Genomic DNA, 14,029 nt, shown 5'->3' on the forward strand with positions numbered 1-14,029 from the left:
TACATGGTTCCGCTCTAGTCGCTACTAATCAGGCGCCGATCCAAGTTCTCTCATCCACCCACGGAAAGTCCTTCGACCTCTGATCAGCTCTTTCTAGCATCATCCAATCCATTCAGTACGTTCTCACAGTCCGGCCAGTCAGTCCTCAGATCATCCTAACATCGATCTTCGGAACACGGTCGCTACAAAAAGCCCTATGCACAATAGAGCTTATACTTTTTATCATATGATTGTTCGGTTCTAATTGATGGTTTTGGACCTTTTGGCGGAATATATATACTTGTAGGACCTTTCGGTTCTAATTTATGGTTAGAAGATAGTGGAAAATTTTCGACTGTTCCACTGATTACTAACAAAATAGTATTTTGCAAGTTCAACTCTTAAATAGCACCCCTGTTCTAAAAATCGGCCGTCTAGGCGCTACGCGTCACTCTTCCGCTCCGATTTATGCCAAATCGGTTTAAAAAATCGGATATTCGATTTTTTCCGCCTAGACCGCCTAAATGACCGCCTAGCCGCCTAGGCGGACGGCCGCCTAATCTATTTTTTATTTTTATTTTATTTTTATTTTTATTTCTATTTTTTATTTTTATTTTTTTATTTTATTTTAAATAATATTTTTATTTGTTTATTTGATCTAAAATTTTATAAATATCATTTATATTCATAATTTTGATGAAAATTACACTATATTAAGTTTATATATTCTATTTGTGTGTTTTATACAATCTTAAACATGAAAATGTATTAATGTTATACACAATTAAAGATTAATATGTTTTATAACATAGTAAACCATGTAAAAATTTTGCCCCGCATAATTTCTGATTAATCTCTGATTTTTTCTTTAGGCGCTAGGCCTAACCCGACCGTCCGACTAGTGCCTAGCGCGTTCCCCTCTGCACCATCGAAAATCACAACAAAAAATAATAATAACATAGATACAATAATATCCGTTGTAAAAAACTAATACTCCCTCTGCACCATTTTAAGTGGTGTTTAAGGCTTTTACACAAAGATTAAGAAAATACAAATTTCTATGTAATTTATCTTGGTTACATAAAATTGCATTAAATAAAATCAATCTAACCAATAAGAAAAACATGTAGTATTTTGTAATTGGTTGCAAATTTCAATTGACATTAAATTTTATTTAAAAATGTGAGAACATCACTTATTATGAAACAAAATAAAAATGCTTAAACACCCCTTAAAATAGTATGGAGGGAGTAACTGTTATTGTATTTGTTAGTATTTAATAGTTAGTACACCCTTTTGTTTTTTTTTGTATTATATAAAACTCTTCATACAACCACCTAAAATTTAATCACCAAAAAAAATTACATTTGACCGTAATAAATAAGAAAAATAAGAGATCCATATAATTAAGAACAGAAGAAAGAATGCAACACGCAATAACGAGACAACATGCACCTTGATGCTCAGGAGGGAGGCCTATGGGTTGGTGAGCACGTTTTTCCAGCGATGGAGGAACTTCCCACCTATACTTCATTCTTCCACTGCTTGAGATTTGATTGGTTCTATTGTTAAGTTACTGACACGTTTTGTTATTAACCAAATATACCGTAATTTAGTAACTATATTGGTACATTCATGACAACACTAATTATATATATGACAGAGTTGATGAATACATCATATTTTTATTATTTCGCCATGTCAACACAAAGATAATCAAAATCTAAACTGTCATATTCACCGGTTTGTTTGTTTGTATGCTCACGTAACATACCGAAAAAGATTTATTCAAGAACATATATATTCAACAGGCAATAACATTTTTATTATTATTTTACATAAATATAAAGAATATACGCAACCTGAATCGTAAACATAAAACGTACCGTGTGGATTGTTTCAACGAGAAGGAGTTTGTAATTCTTTTTAGGGGATTACACAAGGAGCTTTATTCTGTAAGTACTGCTTAAAAGACATTAAGAACGAACTGTTTCATTTTATTTATCGTTTTAGGTTTGTTCACGCAGATTAAAAAATATATATTTAATTTTGTATATTTTTAAAATAAAAATATTATTATTATACATCTAGCAATATTTTAATTAATAGAAAAACAAACAAAGAATATTGTTAATAAATTTTGCATTAAAATTTTAAAACAAATTTTTATTCTAAAACAATATTTAAATTGAAACGGATACAGTAGTAACCAAGAAATGACATGGAAACAGCAAGCCGTTAACTTTTTCCCTAGTTTCGTGCATACTTTAGACTAGGCTGTTAGCCTTATCGTAGGCCGCACTCCATGCCGTTTTCCACTATTGCTTTTCGACTTTCCCACCTCTACTCTCCATTAGTCTTCCCCATTTCTAGGCCTAGCCATAACAGAAATATTAGCAATAAATGACGTTTGAGATGAAACTATTAATGCAGTTTCAAACTTGGAGGTGGGCCTGAGCATCGGGTTTTGGTTATGTCCAATCGGATCTCGGTTATTCGGGTTTATCAAAATCAGTTCCATTCGGATTATATGAAAGTTCGGTTCGAGACTGATTCGGGTTCTATCGGGTTCGAGTCAGAATTATTAAATCTTCAAAGAACCGGTACAACCCGTTGTACTTTCGGGTTCGGCTCCCAATCGGTTCTTCGGTTTAAAAATACCTTATTTGTATTTACTTTGTAACCATAACATAAATAAAATCGGTTCTTCAGTTTTATAGTACCTGATTTAGACCTATTTTGTAACCAAAACATAACTAAAATCGATTCAAAAATAAGAGAGGAACATCAAAAATATTTATTCAAAATTAAACGAAAGGTAAACATAGTTATTGATAGAAAGAAAATCAAATAAAGGAAAGCATAAAACGAAAACCCAGTTCTCATGAAATGAAAAACAATATTCAATGAAAACAAAACCAAAATCTAAAAATTTCAAGATTGAATCGTCACTTTCAACCATCAACCTCCATGTAATAGATAATTATTTTAGATTTTTCAATAATATCTTAGTGTACCTTTCGTTTACATATTATCAATTGAGATCATGTTTGATACAAAATAATTTTTGGGATTTTGAATGTTTCGGGTTCTATCGGGTATCAATTTAGGTTCGGGTTCGGTTCGGATAACACTCATAACCCAAAATACCATAAAATAAGACACATTTGGTATTTGTGTCGAGTTTGGATCAGTTTGGATTCAATTTTATCGGATCAGGTTCAGTTCGGTTCGGATTTTTGGGATCGGTTTATTTGTCCCGTCCTACTTGGAGGAATTACGAACTTTGGTCCATTGGTCCATTGGTCCATAAACTTCTAGTAATTAAGAAATAAACTCATACACTCATTGTCATGGCCAAGTCATACACTCATACAATACCTATGTTTAGTCAATCCTCATTGTCATGGCCAAGTCAGTGCACCAACTTAATAATTGAATCACAACATAGATTCCTCAGAAAAAAAAAGTTACATTAAAAAATGACAAATCTTAACAAAATGGATATTATACATTTGGGACAAAGACAATAAGGTTGCGAGGACCGAGTTTCATATACAAAAGCAAACCTTCCAACAGGAAAAGTTCCATATTATTCTACCATGTTCAAACGGTGCACTTCACGGTCATACTATGACTAAAGTAAAACCAAAATCCCTGACCAAGTCAAAACACTCCCACTAGACCTTCTAGATCATACATATTACACATTTTACAGTACATTTTTATCCACACAAATGTAACAACATTTATATACAAGTTACCTTGTCTCTCAAGGCAAGAACTTCTCCAGCAAATTCCCAAAGAAGAAACTGGTTTTGGCCCACCCTCCTCCTGTTCCAGCTTGACCTTCTTCTTTCCATCTCCTGCTAGGTACCTTGTTCTTCACGTTAATCATCATGCTGTGTCCAATCTCTCCACGTAACGCCTCTATCGTCTTCACGTCCACTGGATTCCCTGAAGCATCTCTCACATAGAAAACGTTAACCGCTTGTTCTCCAACTGTTGTCACACCAGCTCGAGTCACTGAAAGACCATGCTCTCTCAGAATCCTAGTCACTTCAGACAGAAGTCCAACTCTGTCCTTTGCACATAGCTCCAAACTCCAGCCCTAGAAATAGTTTCAGACAATAACTTAAAGAAATTATTGCTTGTAACGCAAGAAACACTAAAAGAAGATGTATGTGTTTAAGCGTTAACTTACGTAAATAGAGTTCAGACAATAACTTAAGGAACTGTTACTTCTAGTGAAAGAAGCATCAAAATAAGATGTGTGTGTTTAAGGGTAAACTTACCTCACTGAATTGAGTTTCAGACTATAACCTAAGGAACTGTTGCTTCTAATGCAAGAAACATCAAAAGAAGATGTGTGTGTGTTTAATGGTTGGCTTGTCTCACTAAAATTGAGTTTTAGACAATAAATTAAGGAACTGTTACTTCTATTACAAGAATAAAACTAAAAGAAGATGTGTGTGGTTAAGGGTTAACTCACCTCTCTGAACTGAGTTTCAGCCAAAATTAAGAAACTGTTACTTCTAGTGCAAGAAACACAAAAAGAAGATGTGTGTGTTTTACCTCGCTGACTCTTCTATGTATTGCAGCTTCTAGGCATTTGATAACTCTCTCTTTCTCTCCTTCAGAGTCAAGAGTGCAACCATCTTTGTGTCTGATGAAATACTCCTGAGAGGCATGAGGACCGCTCGATGTAATCGTGGCGTGAAACACAATGTACTGCATATCAGTAAGCGTGCATACAATGTCGAACATCAGCTTAGCTCTATCCTCACAGCTCACGCTTATCACAGAGTAACCTTTCTCTTCACAATGCTCAACAGTGATCTTAGGCTCGAGTCCAGAACCATCAACCTTACACACTGCATCATAGTCTCTATCAGCGAAAAGCATCTGATGAAGCCTACGGTCAACATGAGTGGACCCAATGGAGAGACTCGTCCGAGCAACTTTCTCATTTTCTTGTTCAGACCCGCGTATCACAAGGTTGAGCTGCTCTTCCATTGCAGACAATCTTTCTGGATCATCAACGGCTCTAGAGGTCTCGTTATCATTCACATAGAGAACACAAGCGATCCTACGGTTATGAGTCCATGCTTCAGCTGCCACTACATTGAAGTGTAGGTCTGCTAGTACAGCTGAGATCTCAGACAAGAGACCAGGACGGTCACGAGCAATGATCTCGATTGATGTGTGGTCGCCTAGTGAGTGGACACCGACTCTTTTACCTGGCCAAGTGTTTTGTGAAGACGCAGCATGACCCTTTGGTCCTAACACCTGACAAGAAGTACAAGAATCATATACTCCCTTTGTTCCACAATGACACATTTTTTACAGGTTTCACACATATTAAAAATGATTAATGTATAGCAATAAATATCTTAATTTTTGTGTAAAAAAACTTCCTATAAATTTAAACCAATAGTTTTAATCATAACTACTTGAATTTAACATTTTTTTTACTTATTAAATATGCATACAAACTTTAAAAAATCTAACTTAAAACAAATTTTTACAGGTTTTTATTACATACCTTCTCGATGTAATCAATTGTTTTGCTATCAGTAACCTTGTTTCCTTGTTGATCAGTGACATGGAAAACTATTAAGATGTGAAAGATGGAATCAAATGAGTGCTTCATTGGAGTGAAACATTTATATAAATGTGCAGTTAATACCGTCCATGAACCATCCACCATCAGAAGAGATGTATGCTTTGGTGATAGTGAGATCAAGATCGGTTAGAACTTGCACAACTTCTAGTAGTATACCAGGTTTGTTCATACTGTCAACCTATTAATAAACACTCACACACATCAAAATTCAAAACCAATTTCAAATGGTGTTAATTAGAGAAGGAAGGATGCTTTTACCTTGACAAGAGTGCATTGTTTGCAGCTAGTGTTGTCTATAGACACACTTCAACAACAACAACATAGAAGAGTATGAGCTTTGATTAAGTATGTGATAATCTTAAAGGAGTTGGTGATTAATATTACCTTGGAGGATTTATTCTGGAGCTCAAGTTCTCATATTCAGGATCAAAGTAGGGCCAGTAAACTTTAGCCATTAATCTTTAAGCTCTTCACACGTTCTGAAGTTAACCAAAAGAAGTTATATATATCAAACAAGACACATAACAAGACAGAGCAGCTCTCAACAAGTTGCAAGAAAAGCTTTTGCCTGCAGGATCAAAATAAGTGAATCTTGGCCTCTAAGTAACTAGACAGAAGAAGAAGATAGAGAGATAAAGATTTTCATAACGAGAAACCACAAACTGAGATTCTCTTTCCTCCTTTTCTAGTCCTTCTCAACCAGAGGAGATAGAAAGAAGAATAGATTCGTAAAAGTCTCTCTCTAAACTATGAAAATCAAAACTAGAAAGATATATTCTGAGCAACTGTTTTAATTCTTTTCTTTCTTTTTTTCTCTAAGAGTTGACATGAGATTCCTCCCTAGTATGCATAAAGGATCCATGAACTTTGAAGTAGCTTTTAAAGTGAAAAAAACATGGAAGAATATATAAAGTAATAAAAAAAAAACTTTGATGTAAGAAGATATGATTGGTCAAAGATGGAATCTAAAATGTTAACACTGTACACTAATATAAAAATAAAATAATGACAATATGCCAACTTGCACCACTGAGAACAGCGTCACACAGCCACACCAACAACAACAACAACAATGAAAATGAGACAAACTCTATGTTAGTCGATTCCATGATAAATTTTTTTTTAAAACCCATTTATGGCAGAATCACAACTTGAGAAAGACAGTGGAGAAAACCTAGAAAGATTACAGATTTGAAGTGTTGAGAGAGTGAGAATCGTTTACCTTTAGTATGAGAGAGCTCAGAGAAAGCTCAAGTTTTGTGGAGACGGTGATAGGAGAGAGACAGAGAGAGAAATCTTGTGGAGAGATTATTACAAATCTTTACATCTTTTAGAAGACAAAAGATACACGGAGGAGACAGAGACAGAAGCAGAGCAAGTGTCCTCAAGCAAAAACAAAAGAGATGTCTGTCTGCCTCTACTCTTTCTTTTCTTTCTCTTTTAATGAGTTTGAAGTAATAGGAATCTTAATACGACAAACCCTCTAAAATTTAATTGAAACTGTTTCATTTCTAGAGCCTTTAATTAAATGAGAATTAATCAGACATGACGAAGCGAACATTATAATTAGTGGTGGTGTTAATACGAAACTATTCCACTCTCTTACTCACGCTAGCTACAGCGCGTGTCTTACACTCTCCATTGTTGATGTTTTTAAGTCCATTAGCACTTAGCAGTGTTTACAACTTGATATTTGATAACATTATGTGTGTGCTTTGTGTTGGAGTTAATAATTGTAGTTTATATCACTAAACAGTCTAATCTCAACAATTACTTTGTGTATAATAACGCAAAGAGCGCGTGAAGATGGAAACGTTTGGATATCACGGTGCGTTTTTTTCACTTGATTGCTTCATCGACATGAAAAACGTCATAAATAGCGTTATAGTGACAAAACTACTGAGTTCAAAAACGGTTAAAGTAAAGGTAGACGATATAACAGACGCGCATAAACAATAACGGCGGTTTAATATAACACTAACACTTTTTTTTTTTTTTTGGATCAAAATATAACACTAACACTATTAGATAGGCCTGAGACTTATTATCCGAGATCCGGATTCGATCCGAGATCCGCTCCGGATCCGCTCCGAAAATAGGATATCCGGGGTGCCCGGATCCGAATCTGGATAGTAAAATCTTGGATCCGTGCAAACCGAATCCGGATCTGGATATCTTAATTTTTAGGTCCGGATATCCGGATCCGGATCCGTATTTTTAAAATACATTAAATTTTTAAATTTTATTAATATTTATATTTGATATATTAATATTTATACATGAATTAATCTTATAATATTATAATTTAGCTTTTACAATATTATAAACATATATAAATATATTTATAAATATTTAATTTATGTATTTTATTAAAAAAAAATATTATTTTTTGTTAAAAAAATTATTTTTAATTATTTTGACGGATCCGGATCCGGATATCCGCGGATAATAGAATATCGAGACGGATATCCGAAACCCGGATATCCGGAAACCACGAATCCGGATCCGGATATTAAATCAACGGATCCGACGGATCCGGATCCGGATCCAGATACCCTAAATTTCCCGGATATCCGGATCCGTCCCAGGGCTACTATTAGATAATATTTGTTTGTTTAAAGAGTCTATTTTGGGCTTCATTATTTTCCAGTTGTTACATTTTTGTAAGGCCCAATATTCAAGAAACTCCAAACTGAATTCTAAACATCTCCTCTGATCATCCTTGCAGCTGGTGAGGCAGGTGTTCTACCTCCAGACATGTGCTAAGTCTTCTTCAACCTGTTGAGCTTATAGTGGATGCTATTTTTAAAAGCTAATATTCTCAAAAATATCATGAATTCAGTTTCCATTTTTAAAATTACAAATGGCATGTGGCTATATATCATTATTTTTATCATTATATTTGCTTTCCATGGGCTTCTCCTACTACCACCAACACAACTTGCCGTCAATTTGAATGATTCACATCATCCCTTGATATTGTTTCACCAACTTATGTTTCTTTTTTATAGTGGTTGCTATAAATTAATGAAAAATGCCAGTCACAAAAGCTAAGAGAAGATTCCGTATCTTTGCTGTTTAATCTAATGGCCTCCCCTACATTACATCCTCTCGACGTCACTTTACCCCAATGGTCCATTAGTTACTTTATTTTGCTAAACTACACCCATCAACTTTGTCTTATATATCCATGCATACATCACAAACCACTTCACTTATTTTCTTTGTCAACCACAAACAGTACACATATAATCCAGCCAAATCTGCAATAATTCATAACCTCTACCAAGATTCCTATAACAATAAGTGACTGTTTTGAATTCCTCCTTAATGAGATTGTTAACAAGTTCAAAGCATGTGTACTAAAAAGTGACTTAGATTCTGATATTGTAATATGCTGTACTGATAACATATTACACACAATAAAACTATGGTTGAACCGATACCTCAAAGAACATCACTGTAAGAAGAAAGATCAAATTGTTGACCTAGAGAGATGTGAAAGATTGATTCTCCTCAATTATGGGTGGCTCATACTCTCCATTATGCTTTATTTAGATACCTAAATTCGAATTGTTGTGTCACAAAGGATTATTATTGAAATAAAGTTTTGATGACGATAGAAGATGAGAGATTTCTTGAAAAGGAATAAGCTTTTAATAAAAAGGAAACTGGCAAGAGATAGAATTTGATGTGAATGGGAGAGATCTTCAAAAGTCTCAATAATGTATTCCACATTTTGTGTTCCTTGTTAACTCCATCATCCTCTCGCTCTCTATTTTACTTCTATTTTCGTTTACAACACCAACAAGAAAAATAGAGTTATGCCAAAGTGCTTTTCCTACAAAGAACATTACTTAGTGGAACATGTGATGGCCTCAACCTCTCCCACCTTAAATGTTGAACAACAAAAGATATCTTCAAAACACTATTTTTGAAACAACCCTTATGCTTACCACTTTGGTCCACTCAAAAAGATTGGGTGACTCACATGATGCACTCAGACTTTAAAGTCAACAACTACTATTTTTACTTGGACAAGAAAACCAAAGAGGATAGCGATCTTGAGTTTTGTGTCTCAGATTAAAATCCCTTCAACCAATGTTCTTATTCCTGGAGATTCCTGCGGCAGAACATCATATTTAATTGGTGGAAATGTCCATAAAACAATCTAATCCCTTTGTTTTCAATCACAAATCTGTGATGGGTGACATAGAATGACTAACAAAGCTATTCATGTTCTTCTTATTATGTTGCAAAATCAAAATGGATGTGTCTAATTTCGTTTCCAGTCACCAAAAAACCCATAAAAAATGGAGAAGACCTAAAATTGCTATTCTCTATGTAGTAACAATAAGAACTGCTGCATGCACCTCAATAGAAAGGTGAGAACTGACCTCTAATGGTTGTTGATTTGAGATTCTTTTTTGAAGTGAAGGATTATTCCATCTTATATCCTCTGCTTCAAATGTATAGATCATGGTAGTCCTTGGTGCAATAAGTCCAATGCAGAAACCAAGGACCAGAAGCAAATAATTACTTAATGGGCCAGACAGGAACTATGACAGAAGACGTTTAGCTTATGTTCACCAAACGTCAATAAGCAGTTTTGTTTTAATGCAATTTTTCCCAATCCATTTGAAGCATTTCCTCTGACTCAAACTTGGCTTGTTGTTCATCTTCTAATTGGTATTATTCACATTCAAATTTGAGTAATCAACACTCAGCCCAACTGGAACCTGGACTCTTATTTACATGCTTCTCTCTCATCAGTTTTCTTACAAGCGCTGAGCTTTCCCAATCTCCAGAAGTTGCAAATATGGCGGACAACTGCACATAAGCTACTGAGTTCTCCGGTTCCAGCTCTATAATCTTCTCAGCAACTTTCTTTCCCATGGCTTTGTCTCCATTCGCTACACATCCTCTTAGAACAGACGACCACATGCTCGCATCCGCCTCCAAAGGCATCTCTTCCACAAGATCCATAGCTTCTTCCAAATAGCCAGCGCGAGCCAAAAGGTCGACCATACTTGAATAATGCTCCCTGTCTGGAACAAAACCATTATCCAACTTCATTGCCTCGAACAGTTTCCTTCCCTCTTCCACCAAACCACAGTAATTACACGCTGTCAGAACAGCCATAAAGGTGATCCGAGTGGGTCTTACACTCATTTTCTTGAACAGCTCAATCGCTTCAGAACCATAACCATTCGTAGCATAACCTGATATCATCGAGTTCCACGGTACTTCATCTGATTTCACCGTTGTGTCAAACACTCTCCTCCCATGCTCCACTGATCCGCATTTGCAGTAGAGGTCGATGAGAGAGGATGATACTATCTGATCAGAGTCAAGACCAACAATAGTCGCCCTCGCGAAAACCTGCTCGCCCAGTTCGAGAGACGAAACGCTTGCGCACGCGCTGATGACGCTGGAGAGGCTAAACTTATCCGTAGGCAAATCCAGCTTGTGCATTTGGCGGAAGTACTCTAACGTATCGCCTGGACAACCGTTTTGACTGAATCCTACAGTCATTGAGTTCCAAGAAATCAAACTCTTTCTCTCAATCCTCTCAAATACCTTTTTTGCATCTTCAACTCTTCCGCAGCTGAAATATACTTTGATCATAGAGTTCAGTAAGATAGTGTCATAGCTTTTGACCTCGCTGAAAAGTTTGCAAGCTTCGTCCGGGCTCCCACACGTGGAGTACATGTCAAGCAACGTGCTAGCTACAACAATGTCATCACCTAACCCAAATTTATAAGCATGGCAGTGAAACTGTTTCCCAGTCTCTATAATACCCAAACCGCTGCAAGCATTTACAACAGCTGCCAGAGTACGCGAATCTTCCTGAGCTTCATTCCTCATCTCCTTGAAAAGAACCAAGGCCTGCGTTTCCATATTGTTGGCAACATAACCAGAGATCATAGAGTTCCAGAGAAACACACATCTGTTCCTTCTCCTATCGAAGAGTGCTCTAGCCTCATCCACACTCCCACAACTAGCGTAACCCGAGATCAAAGCAGATAGAGAATGGTCATCAGGCTCCCCGACACGATCCACCATACCGCTAGCCATTCTCAAATCACCACACTTTGCATACAAATTAACCAAAGCACTATTCAGCACGTAATCATATTCAACACCACCGATCAAAACCCTCGCATGTATCTCCTTCCCACATTCTAAAGCTTCCAACTTTGCACAAGCCTTTAAAACAGTCGTCAATGTAACAACATCAGCTCTCAATCTCACTTCTTTAAAAAGTCTCAGACTTTCCTCAGCGTAACCGTTTTGAATATAACCGTGAAGCAGAGAGTTCAACGTCTTAACGTCTTTCTCAGGCATAGCGTCGAACAACCTCCTAGCAAGACCTAGCTCGCCGGCTTTAGCGAAACCGGAAACAACCACGTTCCAAGAGTACGAATCTCTCTCTGGCATCGTGTTAAAGAGGTTTAGAGAAGACCCTTTATCCCCAGAGTTCATGTAGCCTTCGAGCATTGTGTTAAATGAGAAAATGTTTCTCTCAGGCATTTCGTCGAGCAGGTTCCGTGCATTGTTCATTCTTCCGCAGCGCGTGTATATTTGGAGGAGGTGGTTAGCGACGATGACGATTGAGCTGAGGAAGCCCTTCTTGAGGAAGAATCCGTGGGTTTGGCGCCATAGAGTTTCTCTGTTGCTGCATGACTGAAGAAGACCGACGTAGCGACGCCGATAGTCTCCTTCCATCAGTCAACAAAACTGGAAAAGGATCAAAATCTTACGAGGACTAAACGGCGCCGTATTATAAGGATCAGAATCACTCGACGGCCAAACGGTGTCGTACGACGAGGATCAAAACGCGCGACTCTCGGATTTTTAAAGAACTTTACAAGAGTTATATTATATTTTTAAAATAAAAAGTAAAAAAAAATAGTAGTTACAGAAAAAAAAATTACAAATTTTTTTTTAACGTCGTCGACAAAACACTAAACCCTAAACCCTTAATCATAAATCCTACACCCTTGGGTAAATCCTAAACCCTTGGTAAACTCTAAACTTTTGGGTAAACCCTAAACCCTTGGATAAATCGTAAACTCTAAATAAAAACACTAAACCCTAAAACTCTAAACCGTAAACCCTTGAGTATTTTAGTGTTTAGTGATTTTGATTTAGAGTTTAAGATTTATCCTAAAGTTTAGGGTTTACCAAAGAGTTTATGGTTTAAAATTTAGGGTTTAGGGATTATGATTTAGGGTTCAATGTTTTGCTGACGAAGTTAAAAATATTTTTTTTTGTAATTACTACTATTTTTTATTTATTTCTTTTTACCTATTAGTTTTAAAAATATAATATAATTTGACAATATTTTGTTTTCTTTTTTAAAAAGATATCAAATATAAAATAACACAATCCTATTGTTCGGTGAATCTAGAGGTGAACCCAAAAATAAATCACTTTATAATCAGGATTGAGGAGTGTGCGTTAAGTAATTCTAGAAGGAAAGCAAAAGGGGAAGAAGTACAACGTTAATTAAAATATACTGTATGTTTTCTTATCAACGTTAAGGGAATATCTGTTGGACGTATTCGTGGTTGATTAATCGGACAAGTAATGTCAACGATTTTGCCTTATTCATAGAAAAAATGAATTATATTGTATATCGAGATAGTGAACGTTTAGCAACAAGACATACAAGTTGACTTTTTATAAAAAAAAATGGACTTGATCAAAATTGCTATCAATGTTATGAATTATTGCTATTATATATATATATGGTTAGGCGTAGTTGTCGAAATTGTTATACCGATTTTAGCTCACATAATTACAATCATAAGGTATCGATTTTTCTTTTCTTTTTTTTGTTAACATAAGGTATCGATTTTAAATTAGTTTTTTTTTTCTCGTTTTTGTAAATTATTTCTTCATAGGTACTAGGTTAGTTTTGCCCATAATTAAGTAACTCTAGTTCTTGTCGAATGTTAAGACAATAAATACTATATACGTTTACTAAAACTAAAACTTTCTAAATTATGAGTGAAAATCAGATTCAGAGAGGTGTTTTTATTCATACGTACGTGCCAATCTTCTTAAACAAAACACGACTTTACTGTATTGAGTTGAAAGCAAGTAAAGCAACATAGAAAGTGTCTCTCACCGTAATATTCTCATGTTCTTTCTTCGTCTTTTTTTTTGGCTTAACATGTTCTTTCTTCGTCTTGATAGATACGTTATGGAATTATGAAGGGAAAAATAATCCATTTGACACGATTATGCCCTTTAGTAGAAACATCAGAATGACTAATGAATTATTGACGTATCTTTAACGCAATGAACGCCTATATACTCCTATTAATAGTCAAATAATGGCAGATTAAACAGTTTTATCTAAAGGAAGTTTCGATGGTTTTTAACTTCTAGAACAAAATATTGAAATATTATTAT

The 14,029-nt window shown here is 35.5% G+C and overlaps 2 protein-coding genes across 3 annotated transcripts; both read right to left on the reverse strand.

Annotated features, from left to right (window-relative positions):
- Nucleotides 1–3,469: 3,469 nt before the first annotated feature.
- On the reverse strand, nt 3,470–7,035 carry LOC106300601 (ACT domain-containing protein ACR3-like). The gene is made up of 7 exons (XM_013736778.1): nt 6,828–7,035; nt 5,990–6,084; nt 5,864–5,909; nt 5,669–5,783; nt 5,525–5,592; nt 4,555–5,268; nt 3,470–4,090 (listed from the first exon to the last, which is right to left on the reverse strand). The coding sequence occupies exons 2-7, from the start codon at nt 6,058–6,060 to the stop codon at nt 3,752–3,754; spliced, it is 1,353 nt and encodes a 450-aa protein (XP_013592232.1). The 5' UTR covers nt 6,061–6,084; nt 6,828–7,035; the 3' UTR covers nt 3,470–3,751.
- A 2,296-nt stretch (nt 7,036–9,331) lies between these two features.
- On the reverse strand, nt 9,332–12,415 carry LOC106296713 (putative pentatricopeptide repeat-containing protein At1g77010, mitochondrial). Of its 2 annotated transcripts, none has more exons than XM_013732933.1 (2): nt 10,003–12,415; nt 9,332–9,718 (listed from the first exon to the last, which is right to left on the reverse strand). In XM_013732933.1, exon 1 carries the CDS (start codon nt 12,332–12,334, stop codon nt 10,322–10,324), a length of 2,013 nt encoding a protein of 670 aa, XP_013588387.1. In that variant the 5' UTR covers nt 12,335–12,415; the 3' UTR covers nt 9,332–9,718; nt 10,003–10,321. The 2 variants fall into 2 exon arrangements, with proteins under 2 accessions (XP_013588387.1, XP_013588385.1); XM_013732931.1 differs by having other exon boundaries at nt 9,333–9,728.
- Nucleotides 12,416–14,029: the final 1,614 nt, after the last annotated feature.

This window comes from Brassica oleracea, chromosome C6 (assembly GCF_000695525.1).
Source record: "Brassica oleracea var. oleracea cultivar TO1000 chromosome C6, BOL, whole genome shotgun sequence".
NCBI classification, from domain to species: Eukaryota; Viridiplantae; Streptophyta; class Magnoliopsida; order Brassicales; family Brassicaceae; genus Brassica; species Brassica oleracea.

Coding starts and splice junctions, on each gene's coding strand:
- LOC106296713 (XM_013732933.1), bottom strand. CDS start 12,334: ATGGAAGGAGACTATCGGCGTCGCTACGTCGGTCTTCTTCAGTCATGC.
- LOC106300601 (XM_013736778.1), bottom strand. CDS start 6,060: ATGGCTAAAGTTTACTGGCCCTACTTTGATCCTGAATATGAGAACTTG. Junction 5,910..5,989: donor TCCAGAATAAATCCTCCAAG/GTAATATTAATC, acceptor TTGTTGTTGAAG/TGTGTCTATAGACAACACTA. Junction 5,269..5,524: donor CAATTGATTACATCGAGAAG/GTATGTAATAAA, acceptor ACTTCTTGTCAG/GTGTTAGGACCAAAGGGTCA.